We start from the raw sequence: 27,030 nt of genomic DNA, 5'->3' as shown, positions 1-27,030 counted from the left end.
GTAGCTTAGTATTGCCTTGCTCTGTCTGAAGTTAAGAATAAAAACCAAAAAAACCAAAAAGCAGAGAGATCTGCCTGTTGGTGGGAGGCCTCTGTCTTTACATGCAGTCGGACTTAACCCAGGGCTGAGAGGCTGGTCGGCCTGCCGCCCCTAGGCCTCCCTCCCACATGTAGAGGAGACTTCTGAGCAGCAAGGCTGGGCAGTGAGATATGCAGAAGTCCAGGAGAGGATGTAGATACTGTGCCTGCCAAGCTTCAGGTCAGCACGTCCCAAGCAGCTCTCAGGGACCTGAGACTCCTCAGGGCTGGGCACACTCTTAAGAGGACAGTAAAGGTGTCAAAGCCAAAGGCACTATTTGCCAGTCTTGGGTAGCTGCCTTAGTAGCTTCCAGGTGAATCCTAAGACTGTGAGAGCAAATCCCTGTTTAACAGAGGAGACACAAATGTGGCTCCACTTTCAACAAAGGCGGGGCTTAAGAACTGTGGATCAGAACTTGCTGATACTGGCAGGATGTACTCTAGCAATGAAGAGCCTGAGGCAGGGGCATTGCCACTAGTTTGTGTATATGGTAAGATCCAGACCAGCCTGAGATCAATGTGAGACCCTGTCACATACTTTTTTTTTAAAGTAGACATCTTCAACCAATACATATGAACTCCCCATCCCACTTCTGGATTTGAGACATGAGGACCTGAGACATATAGAGCTTTTTTGGAATCATTATTTGTAGTAGCAAATACTTTCAAGCTATTTAAATAGTAAGTAAAAGGGAAATGAAGAAACGATGATGCGTGTTAGTGAAATACTACACATCCCCGAAAAGCTGTGGTTCTATTAGGCAATCACAAGGGAAATGATTCATATACTGTTGGGTAAAAAAAAAGCAAAGCCCAATCTTGTGACCTTTACACTAACAAAATGTCTGTGCACAGAAAAACAAAACAAAACAAAAAAACTCAAAATGACTTGTGTTGATGACAGATTACGGGCAACTATTTTAACTCCTGTTTTTCAGACTTCAGTTAAGACATTATTTCTGCCATTTAAAAATAAAAGGATTTGTATACCACCTCCTAATGGATGGGGAAACGTTTGAAATCTGCAACAGTGGCATTGGTGGAAGGAATTCAACTTACCAATGACTAAGAATATTTTTGGGGATTTTCTTTAATTAGAAAAGGTTCGTGGGGGCTGGAGAGATGGCTCAGAGGTTAAGAGCACTGACTCCTCTTCCAGAGAGAGGTTCTGACTTCAATTCCTAGCAACCACATGGTGGCTCAGAACCATCTATAATGTGATCTGACGCCCTCTTCTGGCCTGCAGGTGTACATGCAGGCAGAACACTGTACATATAATAATAAACAAATCTAAAAAAGATTCTTGCAAATGTGACTATGACTATAATCTTTGAAGAAAGATGGGTTTTAACTTTTTTCTTTAAAAATTCACTATGGTGCAGCTCTCAGCTCTCACCGAAGAAGCTTCTCTTTGAAGCAGATGGAGACCATTACAGAAAGCCACAGCCTGTCAAATTACAAAGAGCAACCAACCACGAGGGTACCCAAGCCCAACTGATACATCTACAACATAAGCCCTACACCTAAGGCTCACAGAACACAAAGGCAGAAGGGACAAAAAGACAAGAACCAGAGGACCAGGACATGGGCTGGGAGACCATGTCTTCTGTATGACAGGGAAGTGACACCCAAGAAACTACAACAACATGACTGCCTAAATGAGACCTGAAAATGACACAGTTTGTTGACGTGACAGCACGGATGGGGGAGTTCTCACATAGCTCCACTCCTAGATGAACTACAGGCAATTAATGGTTGCTAAGAGACAGGGAATCACTCTTCTCCAGGGATGAGCTCCCTGGTAGGTTATTCAGTCCCAAGAGGTCATCCTTAAACACATATGACCAACATGAAGTGATCTCAGCAGGTTGTATTTATAAGTGAATATGCATATATGTAATTATAAATACAATAATGAGTAAGAAGCTGGACCTAAAGAGATGGCTCAGTGGTTAGGGGCCCATGGCTACTCTTCCAGAGGTCCTGAGTTCAATTCCCAGCACTCACATGGCAACTCACAACCACCTAAATGGGATCTGGTGCACACATAATGTACATGCAAAGAAAGCACCCATATACATAAAATACATAAATCATTTTTATGAAGGAATAAGTGGCCATGATTTGAAGTGTGTGTGTGTGTGTGTGTGTGTGTGTGTGTGTGTGTGTGTGTGTTGGGAAAACTTAAAAGAGTTGGAAAGAGGAGGAGAAAGAGAAATGACATAAATATAGTACCTACATATGAAATTCATGTAAGATAAATATTAAAAACCAAAATATGAAAAGAATTCAAGTCATGCCCAACTGAAAATTTGTGGGGGACTTCTTTCTACTTCTTTATATACTGGACTGTGTAACCAATGCTTATCTTATGCTCACTGTATTGCAATGACCACATTTATAAGATGCCCTTGCAGCTAGGGGTCTAGATGTGCTGGTCTACCAATAGATGAAGGGGAAAGATCTGGAGGGCAAAAGTGTGGCCAGAACCATTTTCTGCTGCTCGCTGTTTTCTGCTCCCTGAGAAGGCTGCATACATCTCAGATAGGGGTGTTGGGGAGGGCAGTGGCTTCCCTCTGCAATAGCATTGCAATGTCTGGCCACCAGACACCAGATACCAGACACATGGTTATTGAGAGTCTTTAATGGCAGGAGTGATGGCAGCCTCCCAGTGCCTTCATGATAGCATCATCTATGACCTCCTGATGCATCACCCTCGGGGATGTAAGAATTAGCTGTTCTCTTGAGAAGCCATCTTGGCCCTGTGCATCTGAGAAGCATCCTCAGAGACTTATCCCTAGCCTGGAGCCTGCTCTCCACATCTCCAACAATGTCGTGCATAACAGTAGAAGGGCCTGATGGTGGAGGACTCACTCCTGGACATGGAGTCTGGCGGCCAGCCCTGCTCCTCCACTTCTGGAGGAAGGCCTGTTGGGACAAGGTACACATTCCTGCTCTAGAACCCTGTGTTTCAGACACACCTAGCAGAGAGGACGCTGTTCTTTCTTTGAAAGGCAGGAGCCCAGGAACCAAGAAACAGAAGATCGGCTGCTGAAAGGACACTCTCTCCAGGGTCAGGCCAGGAGACTCAGGGTGATGATTCTACTGGAGTCTTGCATAAAGTTCCTGACCGTTGAAGGCCTGAAGGTGTCAGCATGCCATCTGCCCCAGCTCAACTGCTTAGCTTAGAAAGAGGAAGTTGCTGAGCACGCAGGGTGCACAGCTTCTAACTTTGGCTCAGAGACCTGAGCCAGCTCTGATTCCACCATTTACTGACAATGAGGCTCTAGCCTCTGGATTGGCCTACTTCCCCCAAGGGCCACTGCTGAGGATATGTAACCACATATTCAGTAAAATACACTGGGAGGTTAAGAATGAAAGCAGCCACGTGCCAGCTAATTTTAACTCAAGTATACTCATTAAGAGGACCACAAATGCCGGCCGTGATGGTGCACAACTTTAATCCCAGCACTTGGGGAGGCTGAGGCAGGCAGACTGCTGTTAGTCCAAGGCCAACCTGGTCTACAAAGCTAGTCAAGGACAGCCAGGACTACACAGAGAAAGCCTGTCTCAGGAAAAAAAAAGACCACAAACACCTCTAAACTTATACAGTTCCATATACAGTCCCTCATAATTGCACATGTCTAGTCCTATAATCCCAGAATCCCTTGCTTTTCCAAGGACAGTACTATTTATAGACTCTTGCCCTGTGACTCATCCTCCAGGATGAGTTTTCCCAAGACACAAAAGAAGAAACAGACAAAAAGAAGAGGTGGGAGAGAACTGCCTCTGTTTACCAGGCTTCTTTTCATAGCATGTAGTGACAGGCACGGATTAAAGTGGCAAAATCCATCAGCTTGTTGAGGGCTGGGCCCTGTTAACCTACTGTACCTCTCAAGAGCCTGCCCTTTCTCCTAACTCGGCCACTCAAGCCCACACATCACCGTGACATGTGACATCAGCAAAGCCCAAGTGCTAAGAGATGGTCCTATTGTTCTGTTCTTGGGGATGCCTAATGCTGCATGACCTGTAGACACCAGCTTGGACCAATATTTTCTGCATCCCTGCTGTCCTTTCTGACACTCCAGAGCCAAGCCTCTATCAGGATAAAAGCCCAGGGTGGCCAAATGGGATGGGATGGCAGTGCAGTGCTGGTGTCAGGGGAGGCAGAGCAGCAAATGTACTATTGTCTGAAACAAGTCCTGCATGTGCCTTTGTGTGGTGGACCACAGGCCACCCACTGGCCATCACTGTGTCAGCTGACATCCATCATCTTTCCCCCTTCCAGCCCAATTCTACAAACATACTGCTACCTCCTTTGACTAATGAAATCTCTCTTCCCAGCTTCACAATTTAAATTGTTACCAATCCCCCTTCCCCCTCCTTCCCCCCCCCCCAGTATCAAGGTCCTTGTAGGAGTTGCCTCCTGCACCTCACTCCCGCATGGCACACTTTTCAAGCCTCTGCATGGTAATTTTTTTTACCCCTGCCGTTCTCTGTAGGTTCTCAATCTTAGAAGATTCACTGATGACTTCAATACCAAGTCAGCACCTGACCCCCAGCTCCTGTCACTGTCCTGGCGGGGATGGAGGGGTTCCACAGGCGTGCTTATATTTCTCCATTTTGCTATCAGGCTGTTGAAAGGATTCCCAAGATATAATAATAATAATAATAATAATAATAATAATAATAATAATAATAATAATAATAATAATAATAATAGAAAGGAAGGATTCCTAAGATGTTGGGATCTTCCCCAGGAGTCTCAGGCCAGTTGAAGGGAAAGGCTGGGGCCTCCGGTTCTGATTAGAAGAAGGGTCTTGCATCTCAGAAAGAGATTTCACACAACTCTACCACGTGTCAGGCCACCTTCCAGAAGAGACCAAACTGGGACAATGATGGTGGGCGAGACTGTGCTTTGTCTCTTGCTCTTTATGTCAGCACCCAGAGCATCAACTTGGGGAGGGAAGGGGCCCCCAGGGACCTCTTTGTTCCTCTCCCCAATGTGGTCACATCAAGTAGGTCTTTTTCTGCTTTTCACTATTAACTGTGACAAGAATGAATGGGGCTGTTGAAGACTGGTGGCCAAACCTAGCTTGATAGGGCTGCCAGGGCCCCAGCCCAGCCCCTAACAATTCTGGTAGTGTCCACAGCATGAACTTCGAGCTCCTACCTCTGGACATCCTCCCTCACTTCCCACTCTTCCATCCTACCTACTTGACCTCTTGTCCCTCTCTGGTCTCCTTCCTTCCCCGTGGTCCTCCTGCCCATCACAACAACCAAGCCCAGCTCAGTTTTACATCCTCCCCTAACCTGTGCCCCCAGACAGCTCCACCTGCATGTTCTACCATACCAGCAGCTCAGAGCTGATTGGTTGGTGTGTCTTGGACCTGCTATACCAAAAATGCTGCTAGGAGAACAGCTGGAAACAACAGATGTTTATTATCTTCTAAAGGGTAAAGTCTAAGGTCGAGGGAACAACAGGGTCTTACTCGCTGTGATAGCTGTCATAGAGGGTCCTTGCTGGCCCCTTGCAGCTTCTGGAAGCTCCCTGCCACATTGATGTTTTCAATGTGAGGTCAGAAAGCAAGAAAGACAAGGGAACCAGCCACTCCTCGGCGGCACTGGCCTGGGGAGCAAAGATCTCTAGTATAAGAAACCAGAGAGTCCACGTTCCGCTTATAATCAGGTCACTGAAAGGGTTCCTTCTTTGGGCTCCTCTTGACCACTGCTAAGAGTAGCTAAGTAGCTAAGGTGAGTGGCGGATTAAAGAATGCCAGGTGATCTCTCGTGGTCGTCGTGTCTCAGGGAGAGAGTTCTGACTGAGAAGGCAAAAAGGACTTGAAACTAGAAAAATCAGTAATTTTAGCTCTGGAAGCCAAATTACTTTAGATTCTGGAATTGTCATTCATACGAACACTGTGGCGTGGCCATGACTAATACCCCCGACTTCGTTTCTATTAATTGGGTAGAAAGGAGGGCATAGCTGGTGCTCACACAGCTTCTTCCTGTTACATAGGAATGGTATCCTCGTCTGGGGGGGCTTGGGGTAGTCTTTCATATCGGAAACTTTGGAGGATGCTGTCCACATGCCTTTTGGTGGTGTCCTGGACAAAGGATCCAAGTCTCTGGGACACAAAGCGGCTTAGGCAGTTAAGAAGACAAGACCCGAATGTCAGTAAGAAGAAGATGAAGAGAAGAGGTCCCAGGAAGGGAGCCAGCCAGGGCAGCCAGCGTCCAGCGTCGGGCCACAGGCCCCAAGAATCAGAGCGCTGGCCAAGTTCAGACGCTCGTTCTCGGAGTTTCCTTGCCGCATCTCGGACTACTCCAGACTGGTTTACATAGAAGCAGCACTCCTCCTGGAGGAAGAAACAGGTGCCCCCTTTCTCGGCGGTGAGGAGGTCCAAAGCTCTGCGGTTTTGGAGAACAACCCCTGCAAGTGAGTCTATTTGGTTCTGGAGGGTAGTGATAGAGGTGGCTATTTCATCCAGGGTCTCTGAGAGCGCCTTGGAAAGCTGCTGGAAGTAGAAAGTGGAGGAGGCCAAGCCAGCTATGCCTGTGCCTAGGGCAGAAGAGATACCCAGGCCTGCAAGGAAGGGGAGGAGGTGAGGGGACCTCTTTGGGCGAAAAGCTGAGGCCGAGGAAAGAACTGAAGCAAAGAGGGGGACGGGCACCGTTTGGTTATTGGGGAGGAGATCAATATCCGGGTATTGGAAGACAAGGGTACAAACGCCAGACCAGTTGGCTGGGAGACAGACATAAGTTGAGGTTCCACAGAGGAAAAACACCCCCGAGGAGTTGAGACAGAAGGCGTATGAGAACGTGAGAAGGTGTGAGAATATGTCTGAGGTGGCGTCCCAGCTCTCTTGGATAGTGATCTCATTTTCCCAGACGGAATATTGTCCAGACAGGGCAGCTCCTGTGAGGGGCTGGTAGTGGGAGAGTGGATAGGGGTCTCGGTGTCCCTGGAGTTTGACCTTGAAGTGGATAGGGTCCACTGACATAGTAATGGGGCGGGTTAAATTGTCCGTTTCAAATAGGGTAAGGTTATAGCAGGTGCCAGAGGGAGAGCGAGGACAGCGCATCCAAGGAGTGGCTGGGGAGGTGTGGCAGTATTTGATGTCTGTTGGGCAGGGATAGTAAGAGGGTTTTGAGAAGATTAGGGAGGGGGGTCCCGAAAAGCGGAGCGGGTTTTTCCACTTAGCATCTGGCCTTTTCATTGCTTGTTTGAACGGATGGATGGTGGACAGATCTAGGTTTTCATGACCGGAAGAAGGAGACATATGAAGGGTGTGGTTACAGAGAGAGGGAGAGAGGGTGCCTACAAATGTGGCGTAATCTGAGACCTTGAAGAGGCGGGATATGCAGAGAGGGGCCTGTGACGTGAGGAGAGTCTCAGAAAAGAGTGGTCCCCATAACGGGCGTTGGGCAGATTCGAAGAAATGGTCCTTATCAGGGTATATCACAGACGTCAGCCGGGTGATGATCGGAAATATGCCCGTTGAGCTGACGAGTTGAAGAAAAGCGATAGCCCTTCGGTCAGGATTGCGGAAGGAATAGGAGGCAGTCAGTGGGTGGGAGAGGCGGAGGTGCCTTTCAATCTGAGTAATAGGGAAAGTGCCAGAGAAGGGCTTGGCTGAGTAGGTAAGGTGAAGCTTCATGGCTGTGTCTGTCCAAGTGGACAGAGGGGCTGGCACTGCTAGGGACCGTTGGGTTTGGGTGGACAGGCAGACCCAGCAGTTGGAAAACAAGGAAGAGTTGCTATCCCGTAGGATGCGGTGAGTAAGGTTTATAAGAGGCATCCAGCTTTCGGGATAGGACAAGGAGTAGGGGAAAAGGACAAAACAGAAGACCCAAAGGCGTGTCATGGTGCTTTGGGAGTGGCCAGCGGCAGTGTGCGGGGGCGCAGACAAGCTGGTCCTGTGGATTCTTCAGTCCTGAAACTTGTTCGGTATGGGTGTTCAAAGGTGGCTGGTAAGTCGGGGTGGCTCCAGGCTCTGCAGACTGTGCGTTGAGAGGTCAGACCTATGCAAGAAGATGTACAAGTAGGGGGAAGGTCACCAGAAGAGTTAAGGGTTTTAGAGTTAGGATCTAGAGCTCTTTCAAGATCATAGTAATGTAGCCAGTGACAGCTGCCTTTTACCTTCACTGCTGTTGGAGTAGTCACACTTACCTGGTGAGAGCCCTGCCCAGAAACCTCAGGGTGGGCATAGGTTTAGGAAGGCATTTGTGAGCCAAATGATTGTAGAATGTGGCTAGCTAGATGCAAAACATCCAGACGTGGGGGTGAGGTGAAGGGAGAAGGCAGCGATTCGCCAGCTGTGCTCGAGTTCCGAGAGGCTGAGGTTAACGGGCTTCTCTGGGGAAGAACCTGAAAAACGGAAGAGAAAAATAGTAGAAGAGCCAGCGGGACAGCTTGGCTTTAAGCAAGAGCTAAGTGCTCTTCAAGAAGAGCGTTGGTGCCGGCCGTGGTGGCGCATGCCTGTAACCCCAGCACTTTGGAGGCAGAGGCAGGTGGATCTCTGTGAGTTGGAAGCCAGCCTGGTCTACAAATGGAGTCCAGGACAGCCAAGGCTACACAGAGAAACTCCGTCTAGAGCCACCACCACACAACACACACACACACACACACACACACACACACACACACACACACACACATAGAGGAGAGAGAGGGGGGGGAGAGAGAGAGAGAGAGAGAGAGAGAGAGAGAGAGAGAGAGAGAGAGAGAGAGAGGAGAGAGAGAGAGAGAGAGGAGTGTTGGCAAGAGCCCCCTTTCCTGAGGACTGGGGTCTATGGAGGATATGAAAAGAGTATTTGAGGCCTAAGGAGGGAGCCAAGCATCGAGATCCCTTAAAAATAAAAAAAAAAAAAAAAGGAGGTCCCCTGTCAGGTGGTAGAAATGAAAACAAGCCAGCGCAAGGAGTGATTTGAAATGGAAGGATTCGAGCAGCCTCTTGTGTCCTCTTAGATCTAGTGGGACAAGCCTCTGTCCATCCCAAGAGAGTGTCCACCAGCAGAGCAGACAGCAAGAAGGCAGCACATAGGGGAAGTCCATCTGCTAGTTCTGTCCCAGGAGATGTCCTGGGGCTTGGTGAGTAAGAAAAGGAGCGTGGTGTGGAAGGTCTGGAAGTAGAGACAGGTCTCGAGTAAGGTGAGCAGAAGTGAATTGCCCACATGGGACCAATGATGCAGGGTGGAAAGGGGGCGCTGATTCCTGAACAGAAAAGGGGACAATGGAATTTTCAAGAATCTTTAAGGATGGCTCGACCCTACCCCCAGATCCCCCCAACCCTCCACACACCCTACACCATCACACACACACACACACACACACACACACACACACACACACACAGGAGGTAGATAGGCTGAAAGGGCTGGAAAGATAAGAGAGTGAACAAGGAAAAGACAGACTCTGGGTGAGCAGACACCAGAGGACTGGAAAAATGTGAGGCGGAGGCCAGCGTTCCCTGTTTAATGAGAGTTTCAGCTTCTAGAGTTGCCTTTGGCTATCTGGTCAGAAACATCTTGGCGGCCTGTGCACTGGATGACTGATGCCGCCAGAGGCACACAGGCAGCCTGGAAGACTTGTCATTAGTGATCAGGGTGCTCTGTGAGGTGCAGCCTCTCTTGCCAAATGTGGCATGAGAATTAGACTGCGGTGCGTATATTTGGAATTGATGTAGACCGTAGCCTTTGGTTTCATGCTGGTGAGAGGGCCGGGAGAGAGCAACGAGCTCTGCTTGCTATGACGTAGTGGGAGGCAGAGGGGAGAGATCTTCCGGGGTGGGGTGGGGAGTATCATCTGCCACTGTGTCACAGCCTGCAGCTTGGTAGGATTCTTTAAAAGAGCCCCTCCTATGGGGCTGGAGAGATGACTGAGTGGCTGAGAGCACTTGCTGCTCTTCCAGAGGCCTAGAATTTGATTCTCAGAACCCATGTCAGGTGGCTCATAACTACCTGTGCCTCCATCTCTATGGGGTCTAGTGCCTCAGACCTCCATAGGTACCTGTACTCACATGCAGACACACACAGGCAGACATACACATGCAGACAGACACACACATGCAGGCATGCACATGCACTCACACACACACACACACACACACAGAGAGAGAGACACACACATGCAGACATACATGCCTACATACAATTACAAATAATGAAAACTAAATCCTTAAAGAAGAGTGCCCATTGATGACACAGAGGCCTCAGCAATGAGGACATCTGACAAGTGACTGAAAGTGGAGAGCAAAGAGTCAAGGGGGTGTGCAAGAGTGGGGGTCCTCCCAAGCACTAAGGTCTTCAGGAAGGAGCGTGGCTGTATGAAGAGCTTCATACCTTTGAAAGGTGACTTGGGGGAGTGGAGAGATAAAAGGAGTGAATGTGTCTATTGAACATGAAAGGGAAAGAAAATACATCAGCGGCTTATGATCCCAAGGAGACAGTTGCAGACAGAGACAGTAACGAAAAATGGGTTAGAGTGTGAGGTTTGAGGGCTTGCATCATTAAGACAGGAGCTTCTGGGTGTCTTGAACCAAACTCCCAACCCTATGCTACTGAGTCTGTTTAGTTGGGTGGGCTGCTATTTGGGGGCTGGGGGCTTTTCTCCAAAAAACAAAAACAAAAAAACAAAACAAAACAAAAACCTGACATAAGAAACCTAAGGCTAAGGAGAGGAATGTACAAACAGAACAACAGAAGGTTTGGAGGGGTGCAAAGCAGACAGAAGGGTCTCTTTAAGTTTGAGAAGGGAAGCTGGATATGTCTGGACTGGTCCAGAGGTTCTGAGAGAGTGCTACGAGTCACTGGATAAATTAGTTGGGTTAAGACGCCCAAAGTTGGAAATCCATATAAGAAAGTAACTCGCTAGGCCCAGAAAGGAATGGAGATCCCGTTTAGTTGTTGTTGTTGTTGTTCAGTTTTGTTTTGTTTTGTTTTCTGATGGAGAGAGTATGTTCTGGGTTACAGTTTTGCAGCTTTGAGGTATGCCACTGGAAGAGGGGGTTACAGTGAGGCCAAGGTAGGTCACCTGGGAGAAGACAATCTGGGTAATCCCTGGTCAGCTAGGAAATTCAGGAAACCGGAGCTGCATTGTAGAGAGTGGCCGTAAGGAGGGTCCTCAGAGGAGAAGGTTGTCTGCATGGTGAAGCTAGCAGGAAGGAGTTTGAGGCCTGGCAGATCATGAGGGGGGGTGGGGGTTGCTTACAGGCCAAAGAGATGAAGAATTGTCTGGAATCCTTGGGGGGAGGACTATCCATGTTAGCTGAGTGGATATCTGGGCATCAGGATCTGTCCAAGTAAATGTGGAAAGGTCTTGCCAAAAACAGGTGAAGAGGAATTAGTGAGATCCAGCACTGGGAAATGACAGGCGGAAGGGGGAAGGCAGGTTAGAAGGGTATAAGGATGGAGGATCAACAGGGGAAAAGAAAGTTACACCGTGGTTGGGCAAGTCTTGAACTAAGTGACCAGAGCCACCTGGCTCCCAGACGGCCAGAACAGGAGTGTTGTGGAGAGGCCTGGTAAGTCCCAAAGTGCACAGTTTCCAGACTCTGATAATTATAGGTTTAAGTTCCTTGAGGCCAGTGAGGGCAGGAGGGTTTTGGGCCTGGAATACAAAACCAAAACCAAAACCAAACCAAAACAATCACTATGGAGACATGATGAGGAGCAACTTTGTGGTAGGCAGTATCCCAGACTAGGGATGGATGGAGAACAAAGAACAGTGGAGGTGTTCTGGGACCCAGTAAGGTCTGAAGGAAAACTAAAAAGAAGGAATTTGCTGTGAAGGGACTTTGTGATGGAAAGATAAGAGAGGCGTGGACCTTTTCCAGATCGCCATGTCCCAGGAGAGTGGTCGGACAATTGGGAGCAGGAAAGGGGAAAACACAAAAAGTTACACAGTCATTGACCAGTCTGCTTAGCCTTGGTAACAATGACTTTCACTCCCACCACAGAGGAGGAGGTCCCCCATAAAGATCCAGCAAATTCTTGTAAAACTGAACAATTCACTTTTGTATGAGATTTTAAAAAAGAAAAGAAAAGAAAAGAAAAGAACTAATCTTACCAGCTTTGGACAATGTTTCCCTGGCTTGAGTGAGGATGGTGATGGTAGAAGCTGTTCTTCCTGGGGCCAAGTCAGTTGTCAAGGGTTGTCAATCCCAGCTGACTCACCAAGCTTGAGCCTGGTGTTTGGCGACCTGAGAGGATTTCCAGGGTCCTTTTCTCCCCCTCCTGGGGAGCAGGAATGAGCACCAGTTGTAGGCCGGGGCAGGTTCTTGCTCAGTGGCCTCTTTGAGCACATTTAAAGCAGGCCCTGGGTGGGCTAGCCCTAGTGAGGATGGTGGCCCGCCCCTGTCGGAGTTACCTATGATGAATCCTGGCGTAAGGCTACTGCCAGCATTTGGTATTCTGCCTGATCTTGTTTGAGTGAGTTTAAGATTCTCCTCTCTGTTATTAAAGACCTTCAGGTCAGTTTTGTAAAGTCTCTTTGAGGAGTATGAGGGCCATTCCTTTAATAGTTGGAGTTTTTTCCTAATGCAGGCACTAGCAGAGATAAAATGAAGGTGGAGATACAATCTCCTATCAAGGATCAAACCAGTGTATTTGGTCATGGGTTTGTTTGGGTAAGCAGGAGAAAAAGAAAGCTGGGTTTTCGCCAGATCCTTGAGTAAGCTCTTTCATTTCTTTCATAATTGATGGTCTTGGGGACAGCGTTTTTTCCATTCTTTCCAGGAGGCATGTAGCCATCTGAACTGCACAGCAGCTCCAGTGGTTGTCTGAAACTGCCACAGCACCGACTGGGCATGAAGACAGTTGGTATGTCCATGAGCTGCCATCCAAGTACACTCCCTGTCCTGGAGAGAAAGGGCAGAGGTCAAGGTGACAATGTCAGGTCAGGTCAGGTCAAAGGACATGTCAAAGCATCCTTTGTGCTGGGCGCTGAGCTGGAGACAAAGGCATCCACACACGCTTCCGGCTTGAACGTGCGACATAAAAGGGAATACAGACAAGCATGTGGCCTTCAGGGAGGCCAACCTCATGGAGAAGAATAAAGCAAACCTTGTCAGGAGGAACCGTTGAATGAGAACAGGTGTGCATGAGGCAGGGCAGGCACAGGGAGGGCCATAGAGGATTGGGGAGGCCTGTGGGGGAGGAAGGGCAGTAGTTTAAATTTCATGCCAGGCCTGGGGAGAATGGTCTCCTCAGAGAAGGTTGGGAGGAGGAGAATGGCCAAGTGTAAAGGTGCTGTCATTAGCCGTGCGACGGTGGTGGCTGGAAAGTCTCATCTCCAGGACCAAAGTCCAAGGAAAAAGGAAAATTGAGAAGGTAGTCATAGCCAGGCGGCGGCGGTGCACTCCTTTAATCCCAGCATCCGGGAGGCAGAGGCAGAGCAGATCACTGTGAGTTCGAGGCCAGCCTGGTCTACAAAGCAAGTCCAGGATACTCAAGACTACACAGAGAAACCCTGTCTTGAAAAACAAAAAAACAAAAACAAAAACAAAAAAAGAGGGTAGTCATATTTCGGAAGAGAGGGATAAAACTTCAGAAACCCTGCCGGGCTTGTTGGACCAGAAGGACCTGAAAGGTGGAGCAGAGACCCACAAAGGCTGATGGGAAACCTCGGCCTATTTACCATTGGTCTGGAGGACATTTTCAAGGTTCTTCTGAATCTGTCAGGCATGCTTTCCTCTGGCCAGCAGTAGCCCTTGTGGAGGGGATAACACACTACAACATGAGACAGTGAGACTCAACAGAACCTTTTAGTCACAAGGCTGACAACCACATGAATAAAAATGGCCAAGGCAAGTGGCTAGGCACTTCAGAGGCTGGCCGGCCATGGCTGAGAGGAACGAGAAAGGAGGCTTTTAGGGAAGCAGCATCCCTGCAGCCCAGCACCACTGCTTGGTGAGAGACCAGTCCTGAGGCAGAGCGGCAACACAGTCCCACGAGAACTCTCCATCCAGTTTCTCTATGTAACCAGAGGGTCCCTCTATGCTTACAGGCTGGGGTAATTATAGAACAGGAAGGGGAACAGGAAAGGGGGACTAATCCCCTCCCCTTCCCATGTTTGGCCATTGCTACAGGTAACTTAAGCATAAGGTGAGAGATGGATTTTTAAAAAGAAAGAAAGAAAAAGTCATCCATAGCAGCCATTACAGGGGCCACCAGGGTGGGAGGGCAAGAGTCTAGTAGTATCTTACATTGCTTCTGGAAGCCAAATCATTTTGGTTTGGGGAATTGTTTAACCAAAATGGGAGAGGTTTACCAAATGCTGTGGCCATGGCAAACACTGCAGCCCATGGGCACATTGATGTCCAGCTCCTGGGCAGCCTTCCTCTTGTGGTTTTCTAGCTCTTCTTGTAAGTGCATCAGACACACTGAACTTCGGGCCTACCCTATCCTCGCATGATCTTTTGTTTTGGTTTGCTTTGGTTTTCCAAGACAGAATTTCTCTGTTATACAGAGCCCTGGCTGTCCTGGAATCTCTTTGTAGACCATCCTGGCCTTGAACTCACAGAGCTCTGCCTGCCTCTGCCTCCGAGAGTGCTGGGATTAAAGGTGTGTGTCACCATGCCCAGCTCCTTGCATGATTTTACCACATACAAAGACCCTAAGGCTCATAGGTTCTGGGTGGGTGTGAATTTGGAGGAACATGAGTCAGCTCTGAACAGTGGGGTACAGGCAAGAATCCAAGGGAATCCAAGGGTCCCGGGATCCAATGCTGACTCATATTTATTACTCTTATCCCCTTTAAAAAGAAATGCTGGTCTGGGGTTGGCTCAGTTGGGCACAGTTCACTACAGTTCTGTTTCCAGACTAAATGCATAACCTTTCTCCACAATCATAACCTTTGCCCCTTTGAATACTAAGGATTGAACCTAGGGCCTAGCATTTAGTAGGCAAGTATTTTACCACGAAGCTAAGACCCCAGGCCTCTTTTTAGTTTTCATTTTGAGACAGAGTCTCACCTTTACCCAGAGCTTACTCTGGGTACCCTGAGCTTACTCCATTGTCCAGGTAAATCTTGACCTGCAGTCTCAGCCTCCCAAGCAGCTGGGATTAGTGGCTTGCACACTGACTTCCTCCAACACCATTCCCCCCACATTTTACATGATTTTTTTTACCATCCGAAAAGCTGGCAAACTTAGGATTTTCTGAATCTTCTTTTCTGCTGCTCAGATCTCAACAGCCAGATGTGTCTCTGGCCTCTGCGACACCATCCCTTAGAGCCACACTGATGCTAGAACTGGGCCAAAACTGAGCCGCTCTTGGGAATAAGAAAATGGCCTCATTAATCACTTCGGGACAGAAAGGGTAAACTGAGTGTCCTAAGAAAGCCAGGACTTAGGTCATCATAATCGTAGCCACTCCTAGCTTTTTATCTTCCACTATCTACCTACATCTGATATCTTCTTAGAAAGAAAAACCCATACACACCTCTACCCATCAAAACTGCAGCCAATATCCAGTTCCCGGTGTCAGGCACGTGGTGCATCTTCCACGAAGCCTCTCTGACCTCTTAGGAGGGAGGTGAACCCTGATTCTGGACTCTGCCTACCCCCCCCCCCAACTCCTGACACCTTCTGATTCAGGTGTGGCTTACCACTCCCAGCACATGTTCAGCTCTTTAAGGGCATACATAGAGTTGACAAGAAATACCTTTAATGCAATAAGATTCTTTGGGAAAGGAGCTCCACATTCCTGTATAATAGCCTTAAAGTATTGCAGGCATCTATGAATGTAGAGGGGGGAAAACATGCTGTGAGTCAAGTTTGTAGGTTCTGAATAGATTATGGGGAAACAAGACAGAAGGGCCGTATTTCATTCTTCCAAAGTCTATATTATGAAAGGTAATTAAGAGGCCACTTTTATTAGGACAGGATGGAGTACAAAACTGAGGACCTGGATGAGACCTAGGATGCAATCTACTTTCTATATCCCATTGTACAGGCCAGCAAAAGCAAGGCAAAGTAGAGTAACTTGTCCCCAAGTACAAAAGAGGTTGTTGGTACCAAGCTTCAGGTGTGGATTCCAACCCCTTCGTGTGCTCACTCTTCGTTTTGTTGTGTATTATTTTGGTTTTGTTTTCATTTCACTCAAGATCTTAATTTATAGCCTAAGTTAACCCTGAATTTACTCTATAATCCAGGGTGGCCTCTAACTTGATGTGATCCTCCTGCCTCAGTCTCCTAAGTGCTAAAATTATAAATGCGAGCCACTCCTACCTGGTCGATCTTCTCACCTCTGTAATAAACTCTGAGGCTGATAAGATTCCTTTAGTGCTGTCATTAGTCATGTCTCAGATATGCGCTCTAAAAATCAATAGTCACTATTCCCAACTCCGGCCAAGTTCACCTGACACAGCACATTAGAGGGCAGCCATGCTGGCTGACTTCCTCCGGAGGGTTTGCACAGAGGTTCTACATCACGAGGAAGACCAGGTGGCACAGGTACCCCATTTCCAGTGCTTCACACAGACAACTGGGCAAAGACGAGGTGCACTTTAGGAGAACAGAGACAGGGGCAGAAAAGTCAGAAGCACCCCAGGATTAAGTAAAGAAACACCCCTGCTTCAGGGACACTAGTCCCCAACACTGTCCCTGTGGATTCCACTCTGATATCCTCTGTTGTCTCTCACAGCTCCCAGCAGCTGATAGAGGGCGGCTACAGAGCAGCTCTGAACCCACAGGAGGGTATCAGGCAAAGGAGCCCTGTGCCACCTCCTGACAAGGCAGGGTTGAGTCAGTAGCAAAGACTCTAGGGTGATGGAGAAGGGCTAACCATGGTAACCATGATAACCATCTCCATAGTTCCCTCTGATATGGGGTATAGAACAGAGAGTAATGGTGCACACCTGTAATCCTAGCACTCAGGAGGCTGAGGCAGGAAGATTGTTACGAATTTAAGGCCTACTAGGAATAAATATAGTGAGTTCCAGGACAGCCCGAATTATAGTGGGAGCATATCTAAAAGAAAGAAGGAAAGAGAGAGAGGAGAGAGAGAGAGAGAGAGAAGGAGAGGGAGAGGAGAGGAGAGGAGACGAGAAGAGAGGGAGAGGAGAGAAAGAAAAAAATTGGTGGTGGCAGCTCAATTTCCAACACCCACACTCCAACTCCAAGGGAGCTTTATGGTCACCTGTATTCATGTGCGCACACACACACACACACACACACACAGAGAGAGAGAGAGAGAGAGAGAGAGAGAGAGAGAGAGAGAGACAGACAGACAGACAGACAGACAGACAGACAGACAGACAGACACATAGACAGAGACAGGCAGACAAGCAGACAGACAGATAGACAGACAGAGACAAAGAGACTTTTTAAAAAATTAATCTTACAGGCCAGGCGGTGGTGGTACACACCTTTAATCTCAGCATTTGGGAGGCAGAGGCAGATGAATTGCTGTGAGTTCAAGGCCAGCCTGGTCTACAAAGTGAGTCCAGGACAGCCAAGTCTACACAGGGAAACCCTGTCTTAAAAAAACAAAAAAAAATTTTCAATTAAATCAATCAATAAATAAATAAATCTTCCAAAACAAAAAAGGGCAAGCCCTTTTAAGTTCCCTCCTATTCCAGGTAGCTACTCCTCCACTTCTCTTTAAACTTTGTTTACTTGCAAAAATGAAAAAGAAGAGATATGAGAGAAGGTAAGAGAAAGGGAAGGCGGGAAAAAGACTAGCTCAGGGACGCCTAGGAAGAGTCCTAGACTCAGGCTTCCCAAGTGCTCCGCCGTGCTGGGGTGGCTCTGTTATCTGAGGTTCCCAATGGACTCTGCTCAAACCAACTGGGTGGCTCCTTTTCCCTCTGCTAAAGCTCCGGCTACACATACACTGTGAGGTTCTAGCTCTGCTTTGTCAAGTACAGGGTCGCCTTAATGTAATAAATATATCCTCTAAAATATAACCCAAATCTACCCAGCTGATCTAGATAGCAGAATGTTCTGTAGCAGTTTCCCCCTGGAAATCTGCCCACAAAGGACCATTTATCAAAAATCAGGGCAGTTGCTGAACGCAGCCAGCATGTTTAGTCTGTTTGTTAAAACTAACTAGCATTAATGTTTATACAGCCAATTTGGAAGACAGCCCAGCAGTGTCTGCTAAAGCTGAGCATGGATATAACCCACAACTCCACTCCCAACAGGAAACCACCAGAAACGTACACTTGATGCATCAAAGGGCGTGTGCATACTACTCAAGACAGTGCACCTGCCCAGCTGTGGGGAGACTATCTCTTAGCCGCTGAGACAAATAGAAAGGGAGGGACACTTTCAGCATTGCTGGGGGTCCCTTTGTCCTTTAATATGTCCACTTCATAGGTCTCTCCACTCCCACCAGTGGATGGTTGGGAGGCAGTAATTAATGGCAGCTTACATAGCTTTGATAACTCTCAAGCACTTTAACATCTCTTATCTCCTTCCCCTCTGAGGACTGTTATTAAAGAGTATGATGGAGACAATCAAGCCAAATAAATAGATTAGGTCCATGAGTATGTGCACTTAGTGAAGGCTGACTAAGGGGGACACTATCAGCAGGAAAGGAAGTGTGACGCCGGACTCTGACCTTGAACTGTTTCAGTTCAACTTTTGTTGATTTCATCAACTACTGGAAAGCGTCCCAGACTTCAGACTCACCTGCCTCTTAGAAGACACAGTGCTTCTTGCTTCTTGGGATATTAAAAAGTCTTTAAATTTGTTTTTTAAAAAGTAAGAGGTTCAGACTAAATAAATAGCTTGCTTAGTAGAGGGCTTGCATTGCACGCATGAAACCCTGGGTTTGGTCCCCCGGAACCGTGTTAAAATGCTAGGCATGGTGGTGTGTGCTTGTAATCCCAGTGGCGGGGAGGCTGAGACTTGGGCTCTCTGGCTAGCCAGTCCTGAATAACCAGTGAGCTCTGGGCTCAAGAAAGACCCTCCCTCAAGGAAGGTGGAAACAGCTGAGAAACAACACTCAGAGTTATCCTCTGACTGCCACATGCACAGGCACACACATCCACATGTATGAACATGTACATCCACACAACTATTTAAAAGCATAATAACAATGTTTTAAATCTATAAGACGTCCTCTTTAAATTCTAAATTAAGGAATGTGTTACGCAGGGAAAAGTAGTTCTGGACTGGAGGGACTTCACCTGCTACTGTGCTTGCGCAGGGTCCAGCCCGAGGACGCCTCTCCTGCCTCTCTTCAGCTAGGTGGATGCTGAGCTGCCTTGCGGTTCCAGTACAGAAGTTGCCTTCCCTAGGAAGCAATTCTAACCTCTAAGGCTTGCGTGCAGTAGCTCAAACCCTCAGTCTCAAGTCATTCACACAAAACACTCACTCCGCCTGTCAAGAGTCAAGTCAGCTTGATCTCAGCATAATACCTCCCAGGATTGAGTAAAGTGCTTGCCCTGAAAGCATGGAGACCCCAGCACCCATGTCAAAAGGTGGGTGTGCCTATAACCATGGGGGTTCGGGGTAGAAAAAGGAGGATCTCAAGAGTTTAATAGCCGGCCTAGCCAATCGGTGAGCTTTTGGGTCAGTGAAAGACTGTCTCAAAAAAAAAAAAAAAAAAAAAAAAAAAAAAGGAAACTAGTGCTAGAAGAGGAGATCTGACATTAACCTTTGACCTCCATATAGCATCCTTGGGTATATGCACCCCAGCACACACACAGCACATTCATGCACACACTACACAAACATACATTTACACACAGTACACTCATGCACACACTACACACACACAGTACATTCATGCACACACTACACAAACATACACAATAAATAAAGCCTCTCACTATACAATATAATTGCATTTCTTGATTCATACATTATTTAATTAGAGTGTTTGTGTTTATTGTTTGTTGGCTTCCCCCACCAATAAAGCATTCAGTCCTTGGGGGAAAGATTCTTTTTTTTTTCCACTGACATCTTCTAAGGTGTGTACACTGAAGGAACCTAACAAGTGTTCATTTTTAATAAAGGGGTGAACAAATCAACGAGAAAGAGCTAGGGCCTCTACTTTCATGCTTTCTTGTGACCCTGTAATTCTCTGATCCTAAGATTTGCTGGAGTGTAATTGACTGAGGTTAGTCTTTGCATTAAAAAAGATTCTTTTAATTACACACTTGGCCTGTGCATGAATCCAAGCTGTCATGTAATGGCTTACCAGCCTAGCCATTTCACTAGAATGCAAACCACAAAGGGTCTGTTTGCTGGTCAGTCTGGCTGGCTGCCATTCTCAGCACCCGAGCCAATGCCCTGCCTGGGCAGTGAAATAGCACATTTATGGAGGGCCAAACCCTCTTATGTTTTCAACACACCAGTTCATTTAATCTTCACGTCAGCCCAATGAGGTGGGTAAGATAAGGAGCTGGAAGCCCTAGGAAGAGAAGAAACATACAGAATGGTGCATGGTTAAGGGTGTAACTTAAATCCTGACCTAGGAAGTCTGGATCCAGAGGTCAAGTTCCAAGACACTACACTGATTGCCTTCACTAGAAAGCCAATAGAAAATGTTTAATGACTCCGTGATATGTAGCCAAAAGGGGGACACTATGTGAGTAAAGTGTCCAGATAAGAAAAGCTGTATCTTGAGCAGGTACAGGTCATCAAAGTTTAGGCTGATTTCTTCTCAATAGGAAATGAGAGGGTTGACATGAGGCTAAAGTCACAGAGGCAAATTGTTTGGAGGTTATGAAACAGTACAACTTCTAGCCTTTGAACAGTGGTGTGGGAATTCAGGCTCTCTTTTCAAATCTACCAATTCCTTTGGGAAGTAAACAGCTCTGAAGCTATGGGGCCTCTAAGTCAGAGATGGGCATTGGATGTGAGTCACAGGAAGAGCAATATCAGACCACTGTATGTATATGGGGAGGGGGTGCAAGAGAAGCATTCAAAACTGAGCGGTCCCCCCCAAAAGATAAGTAGATAAACCAAGTGTGGTCTGCATATCCCCAGAGAAGATGACTCAGCCTGCCAGAGGAAAGACACTCTGCCACTTCTACAACTTGGAAGAACCTTGACGGCATCATGGTAAGCAAAATGAGGAATTCAAAACAGACCAAATGGGGCTGTCAAGATGGCTAAGCAGGTAAAGGGGCCTGCTGCACAAGCTGGGCAACCTGAGTTCGATTCCAGCAACCTACCTAAAGGGGGGAGGAGAAGACCCAATTCCACAGAGTTGTTCTCTGACCTTCACCTGTTCGCCCTGGCACATGCATCCCCATGTCCACATAATGCATGGATGCATAATAGTAATTAATAACAGTTTAAAAGGACAAATGTTGTATGGTTCTACTTGTATGAGGTACCTAGAAGAGTCAGAGTTCCAGACATGGAGACAATTGTGGTTCTCAGGGCCTGAGAAGAGAGGGGAAATGGGCATCTGGGGCTTAGTGAACGGAGTTTTAGTTCGAGGAGATGGAATGTTCTGGCTAACGGGAGTGGTTGCATCATAATGTGAATGTGCTTAGTGTCACTACTATACATTTTAAAAACCACAAAAGTGATAGCTGTGCTATATGTATTTTATCACCAAAAAATTATGTCCTCTTAGGCATAAGACAAGAAAGTTGTTAAGTTCACAGCCACCCTAGGTTCTGTCAGAAGATCCTGTCAAAGAATCATCAATGTCACCATCATAATCACATTCCAGAGACTTGTTTCTCTCTGTAATCCCATGGCTGGCCTTCTGGTCCCATCTGTAAATCTGGAGCACAAAGCAGGCCTGTGGAAAACAGAAGTCTCCGCAGTGTGCCCACCCAAGCAGGCTGCTGAGGCCATAAGTCTGCAGCCTCACTCTGTGTGGTGTATTAGCAGTCACCAAAAAGGTTTGTTTGTGAACGCTATCAGAAAGGAGGTAACCATCTTGGGAACAGCCAAGAGCAGCTCACTCATCTGACAAATAGTACTTGAGCACTTTCAAAGCATAGGGCCTGAGCTGAGTTAAGATGGGTGTTGCCAGGCCCCTACCTCTTGGGAATCTAGCTTAGACAAATTTAAAGAGCACTTTGTTTCCAATCCCCCTGAATGTTAAGGCTATCATTAAAACTAACTAAGTGTAGGGCTAAAAAGATGGATCAGTGGTTAAAAGCATTGGCTGTTCTTCTAGGATCCAGGTTTGACTTTCAGAACCCACATGGCAACTCACAACTGTCTGTAACTCCAGTTCCAAGGAATCCAGTGCCTTCTTCAGCCCGCGTGGGCACCAGACACAGGGACTCAAGTGATGCACAACCATACAAAGAAAAATCAAATAAAATTGATTCAAACAATAACGGAAGCTTCTGTTGTGTGTACCAAACACGAGTGGGCCCTGAGTGAAGGGCTTCCTTCCTGAGCTCCAGCTCTGTCTTTGACAGGCACAACTTGGATGTAGGACCAAGAGAGCCACTAATACCAATGTGGTAATGCAGCCTGGCCACATGGATCCAGGTGAGAACTTGCCTAGAGGCAACTGGAGCATTCAGGTACACTGGAACCCAGGAGACAAATCCTCCCTAGGGCTCTGGGCAGTGAAGGAACAAGAGCCCAGCTGGGTTCAGAGGGTTAACCTTTGAGCGTAATTCTGGCTGGGAGTACCGGGCACACCCCACCATGGTTCTTAAAATGGCATCGAGGGAGCTGCCGGCCTAACCATCAAATGTTCGCACACCAGAGTGAGTAGCCCAGGAGGTTGAGGTTCCTCTAGTGAGAGCCTAGCCACAGTTATCTCCCATGAACTCACTCATCCTGGCTGCTTGATTAGTGAGAGGGTGTGTTCTGCTCTCAGGCCAGAGGCACATGTGTGAAGCAAGATGTGGCAGGTGCGTAGGATAAGCAGGGAGGGGCTGGCCAGTGGGACACACCCATCACTGAGCCGAGGGAAAAGAAGAGGTAAGGGTTACTTCTTAAGTGTGCTTTGATTATCGTGAAGGCTCACCTTGTGACTTTGACTTAAAGGGCACCAAGCTAATTCCTCACACCACGGCTAATTGAAGGTGCCAAGTGGTGACAACAGGACTTTCTTTTAATATGTCTCCAGGAGACGTGTTAGCCCCCCTGCAACGACTCATCTATTGCCATCTAGAAGGAGACATGGTGGGGTGGGAATAAAACAGCTCTGTCTCAGACTCACTGGATGCTCAAGCCTTGGAGAAGAGCATCTCTCCATCTCTCTGGACCACATTCCTGTCCTAAGTCTCTGGTCAGACTCATAGTGTCCCCCATCACCACCCCCTGCCACTGTCAAAGCTATGGATGTCTCAAATCTACTACAGCAGCTGGCCCTAGACTGAACTGCACCCCAGAGGGTCAGCTGGCCCCACCTGATGCCCTCATCTTGGGATCAAACCTTTGAAAAGGCACAAGGCTAACTTCCAGTTCTGCACAGTCCCTGCCTCTACAGATACTGACCAGGAACAGCACTGGTTCTCACCCATGATCAGATGAGATTTGAGAAGGACAACCCTGCCTGGTTCTGGGGTCCCTTTCCTCATCATGTCTCAGTATAGAAATAGGGCTCATTGCCAGCAGCCATTTTTTTAAAGTATTTACCTCTAAGCCTATGTTCGACCAATACATCATAGGAGCAACTGCATAGGCCTGTACTCTTTGAAATGAGAGTATTCCTTCTTTCCAAAGAGTGTGGAGTATTTTCATCCTTTGTGGTTTATTCGATCTGCCCCACCCCACCCCCCACCCCACCCCCCACCCCCACCCTGACAGCAGCCAGAGAGCCAAACCTTCCTGGACTCAGCGGTTTGGAATCTTTGTGAATCACCTCGCATCTGCTTGAGTGACACACAGGAGAAAGAGTCTTTACTTAACTCCTGCTCTGACTTCCCTTGACTTGTGAAGAGTGAGTGTCAGAGCAGCCCAGGGCCCCTGTACGACCTCTCTGGGCCTTTGGCAGCAATGTAATATAGATACACATCATGGCTTATGGAGGCTGTTACTGATCATTTTTGCAACTTGGGATACTCCTGCCTGAACCGTCTGAACTCCACGGCAGCTCCTGTCTGCCTCCTTAGAGGATTAATCACTTATAGACAGCTCACTCTGCGCAAGATCCCAGTGCCAACAGGAGAGCTTCCCACTTCCCAGAAGGCACAGTTTGACAAGAAAGGAAGCTGTCCTTTGCTTTCTACCCTCAAACCACTTGCTAGGCTTGAAGCCAGAGCTTCAAACATCACTGAAAGTCAGAAGAGAGGGGGGGCAGGAAGACAGAAATTGAGTGGGGGGGGGGAGGGAGAGAGAAAAGGAGAGTGGGAGAGAAAGGGAAAGAAATGGGAAAAGGAAATGGTCCAGAGACAGCCACGTGCACATGTGAGTTCTCTCATCTTGGCAAATCCTGGGGTGAGCCTTTCCTCGGGTTATTTTATGAACAATACCACAGTGTTGCCTTTTGGGCCCACGATGGTGTGGAAAGAAGGCAGGAGAATCCAGTGCAGACATTGGTCACCGGCCCTTAGAAATGCCTGTTTTACTGAGGTGAGCCAGGAGAAATCTCTGTGACTATTTCTGCTTTCAAATCCCTGAAATATGACAACAACAAAGGAGTCAAAGGCTAAACTCTTATTTTCTTGGGGGACCACTGCCAGAGTGCAGCCCGTGCAGCTGGAGTGTGCTGGAAGGCCATAAAGAAGTGGGACATTTAACAGCAAGAGGAGGCCAGCCTCAGCTAAATGAATCTTGGGAACAGTTTTCTATACTTCCACACACTGGAGCCTCCTATAAGTTTTCAGTGAAGCTTGGCACCCCTTGCCAACAGAGTTTGAGTCCTAAGTGGCAGGAGATAGGGAGCAAATAGTTAAGGTGATCTCACATTAACTCTTGTGAGAATATTGAAATTTTTAGTAATCTCTTCCAGCAGAACTGTTTTTTATTATTGCAAATGTGGTAGACAAAACATTGGGAACAATCTAGAAAATGTTTATTATAAGAAAAAAAAAAAGAACATGATTTTAAAAAAACAGTGGTTGTTCTATTCTCAAGAAATAGGTCTATAAATATTCATTCTTCTGGCCTCTTATATTAAAATAATTTTAATTGAGCAGGACATACATAAATGCAAACACTTTTTTTTTTTAAAAAAGAGAGACATTTATTTACAGAACTAACTACCCATAATCCCAAGCCTTTCTCCACCCACAAGACCAACTACTCTGGGGATATAGGTATAGTTCTGGCTAGAATTTTAAATTGTATGTAAGTAATTTATACTTGTATAATTGAATATAAATAAATATACTTATGCCTTTTATGTGCTGTCTAGTATTCCATTCTATACCACATTTTATTTGAGTAGTAGCTAGGATGGATTAATTTTTCTGCTTTATTTTGTTTTCCCCACTTGCTTCTATATCCAAGGCCTGGAAAATACCATGAGAAGGAGATAAACAGCAGGCTTTCCCTCAGAGTGCACAGTACAATGGGGGAGACAAGCATTATTTAGCCTAGCATAGAGATGTGTAATATATGGTTACAATTTCTTATTCCCAAAAACAGCATGTCAGTAAACAGCCTCCATGTTTCTTCCTGTGTCCTTTAAATTCCTCCTGGAGTGTATCATGAGCTTCAGGAAGCCGAAACTATCCTTTTTTTATTCTTTTTTTTTTTAATTGAGTCTTATATAGCCCAGGTTGGCCTGAAACTCTTTATCTCCCAGGCTAACCTCAAACTCTTAATCCTCTTGCCTCAGCCTCCCACATGTTGTCCCAACATGCAAGCATTTACAATTACAAGCATGCTTTGCCGTGTTTGTTTGTTTGCTTTTCTAGGTGGATTCTGGGTGTCAAGTTCCAGTTTCTTCAAGGCAAGTACTTTCCCACCTGAGCCTTCCAGGACTAGGTTTTGAGTTCATCTCAGCTGGTATGTTTCTGGAATTTTTTTAATTTTTAAATAAAAAAAAATGTTAAGGCTTGTGCTTGACTGGCCCAGTTTTATTCTGTCTTACAACAGAACGAGGCTGCTTTCTCTGCTCTATGTGGGAATGTGTATGCAGGCTTGGTGGCCTATGTTTAATCCCAGCACTCAGGAGGCAGAGGCAAGCAGATCTCTGTGAGTTTAAGGCCAGCCTGGTCTACATAGTGAGATCCAGGGAGCCAGAGTTACACAATGAGACCCTGTATCAAAAAAAAACATAAAACAAAAAACAAACAAACAAAAAAACCATAGAGAATGTTATTTACCTAAATCTTAAAATAAGAAAAATAATATATAATATAATTTATTAATAGTATATAGGCTAGAAAAACTGAAAGGAAACTCATACAAGTGGCAAAAGGCACAGCCAGTGTAGAAAGCAGATTTGTCATGAAACTTACAAAGCTAAGTTCAGGTCCTTTACCTGCCTGACGTCTTTCAAGGCCCTGTACGTAAACTTCAATTTCTTATTCTTTTTTTCTTAAAAGACAGTCTCCTCATCAAATTATGTTGGCCTCTGGCCTATCTGTATTTGGATGGTGGGGAATAAAGAAGAAGAGAGGGGAAAGAGATGGAGAGGGGAGGACAGAGAAAGGAGGGAGAGGCCAGGAGGGCAAAGAGAACAAAGCAGGCATTAGTGCCTAAATTCTGTGCAGATACACAAAAGTGTCTGTCTGTCTGTGTGTCTGTCTGTCTGTCTTGCTGTGTGTGTATGCCTTTGTGTGTGTGTCCTGTATGTGTGTGTATGTGTCTGTGTGTGTGTGTGTGTGTGTGTGTCTCTGTGTGTGTGTGTGTGTGTGTGTGTGTGTGTGTGTGTGTGTGTATCTGTGATGTGGGAGTGAGAGAGTGAGAGGGAAAAGGCTAGTACACTAAGGAAGTTCTGCTACTTTTCAGTATTTGCCCTGGGGTCACTGGGCAGCTTCCAGACACTTGCGGCTGAATGTGTGTTTACTGTAAACTGGAGGGTGGGACAGAGAGTATTTGAGTCAATTCACAGAAGTGGGTCTTGAACAGCCCCAGGCCTGGGAGAGAAGGGAAGTCACCTGACCGGGACAGTGCCA

At 46.9% G+C, this 27,030-nt stretch overlaps 1 protein-coding gene across 1 annotated transcript; it reads right to left on the bottom strand.

The window, feature by feature from the left end:
• Positions 1-5,532: 5,532 nt before the first annotated feature.
• Positions 5,533-12,587, bottom strand: LOC311589236 (syncytin-B). Its single transcript, XM_084767531.1, has 3 exons — positions 12,148-12,587; positions 8,251-8,448; positions 5,533-8,102 (listed from the first exon to the last, which is right to left on the bottom strand). Exon 3 carries the CDS (start codon positions 7,943-7,945, stop codon positions 6,089-6,091), a length of 1,857 nt encoding a protein of 618 aa, XP_084623657.1. The 5' UTR covers positions 7,946-8,102; positions 8,251-8,448; positions 12,148-12,587; the 3' UTR covers positions 5,533-6,088.
• Between the last annotated feature and the right edge of the window lie 14,443 nt (positions 12,588-27,030).

Source organism: Acomys minous (assembly GCF_964271855.1).
Source record: "Acomys minous genome assembly, chromosome: 18".
In the NCBI taxonomy this organism is placed as follows: domain Eukaryota; kingdom Metazoa; phylum Chordata; class Mammalia; order Rodentia; family Muridae; genus Acomys; species Acomys minous.
The sequence above is the reverse complement of the archived record's forward strand: the minus strand, read 5'-3'. Positions and strand labels throughout refer to the sequence as shown.

Bases quoted from the DNA above. Each gene is read 5' to 3' on its own strand.
- LOC311589236 (XM_084767531.1), bottom strand. From the start codon at position 7,945: ATGACACGCCTTTGGGTCTTCTGTTTTGTCCTTTTCCCCTACTCCTTG.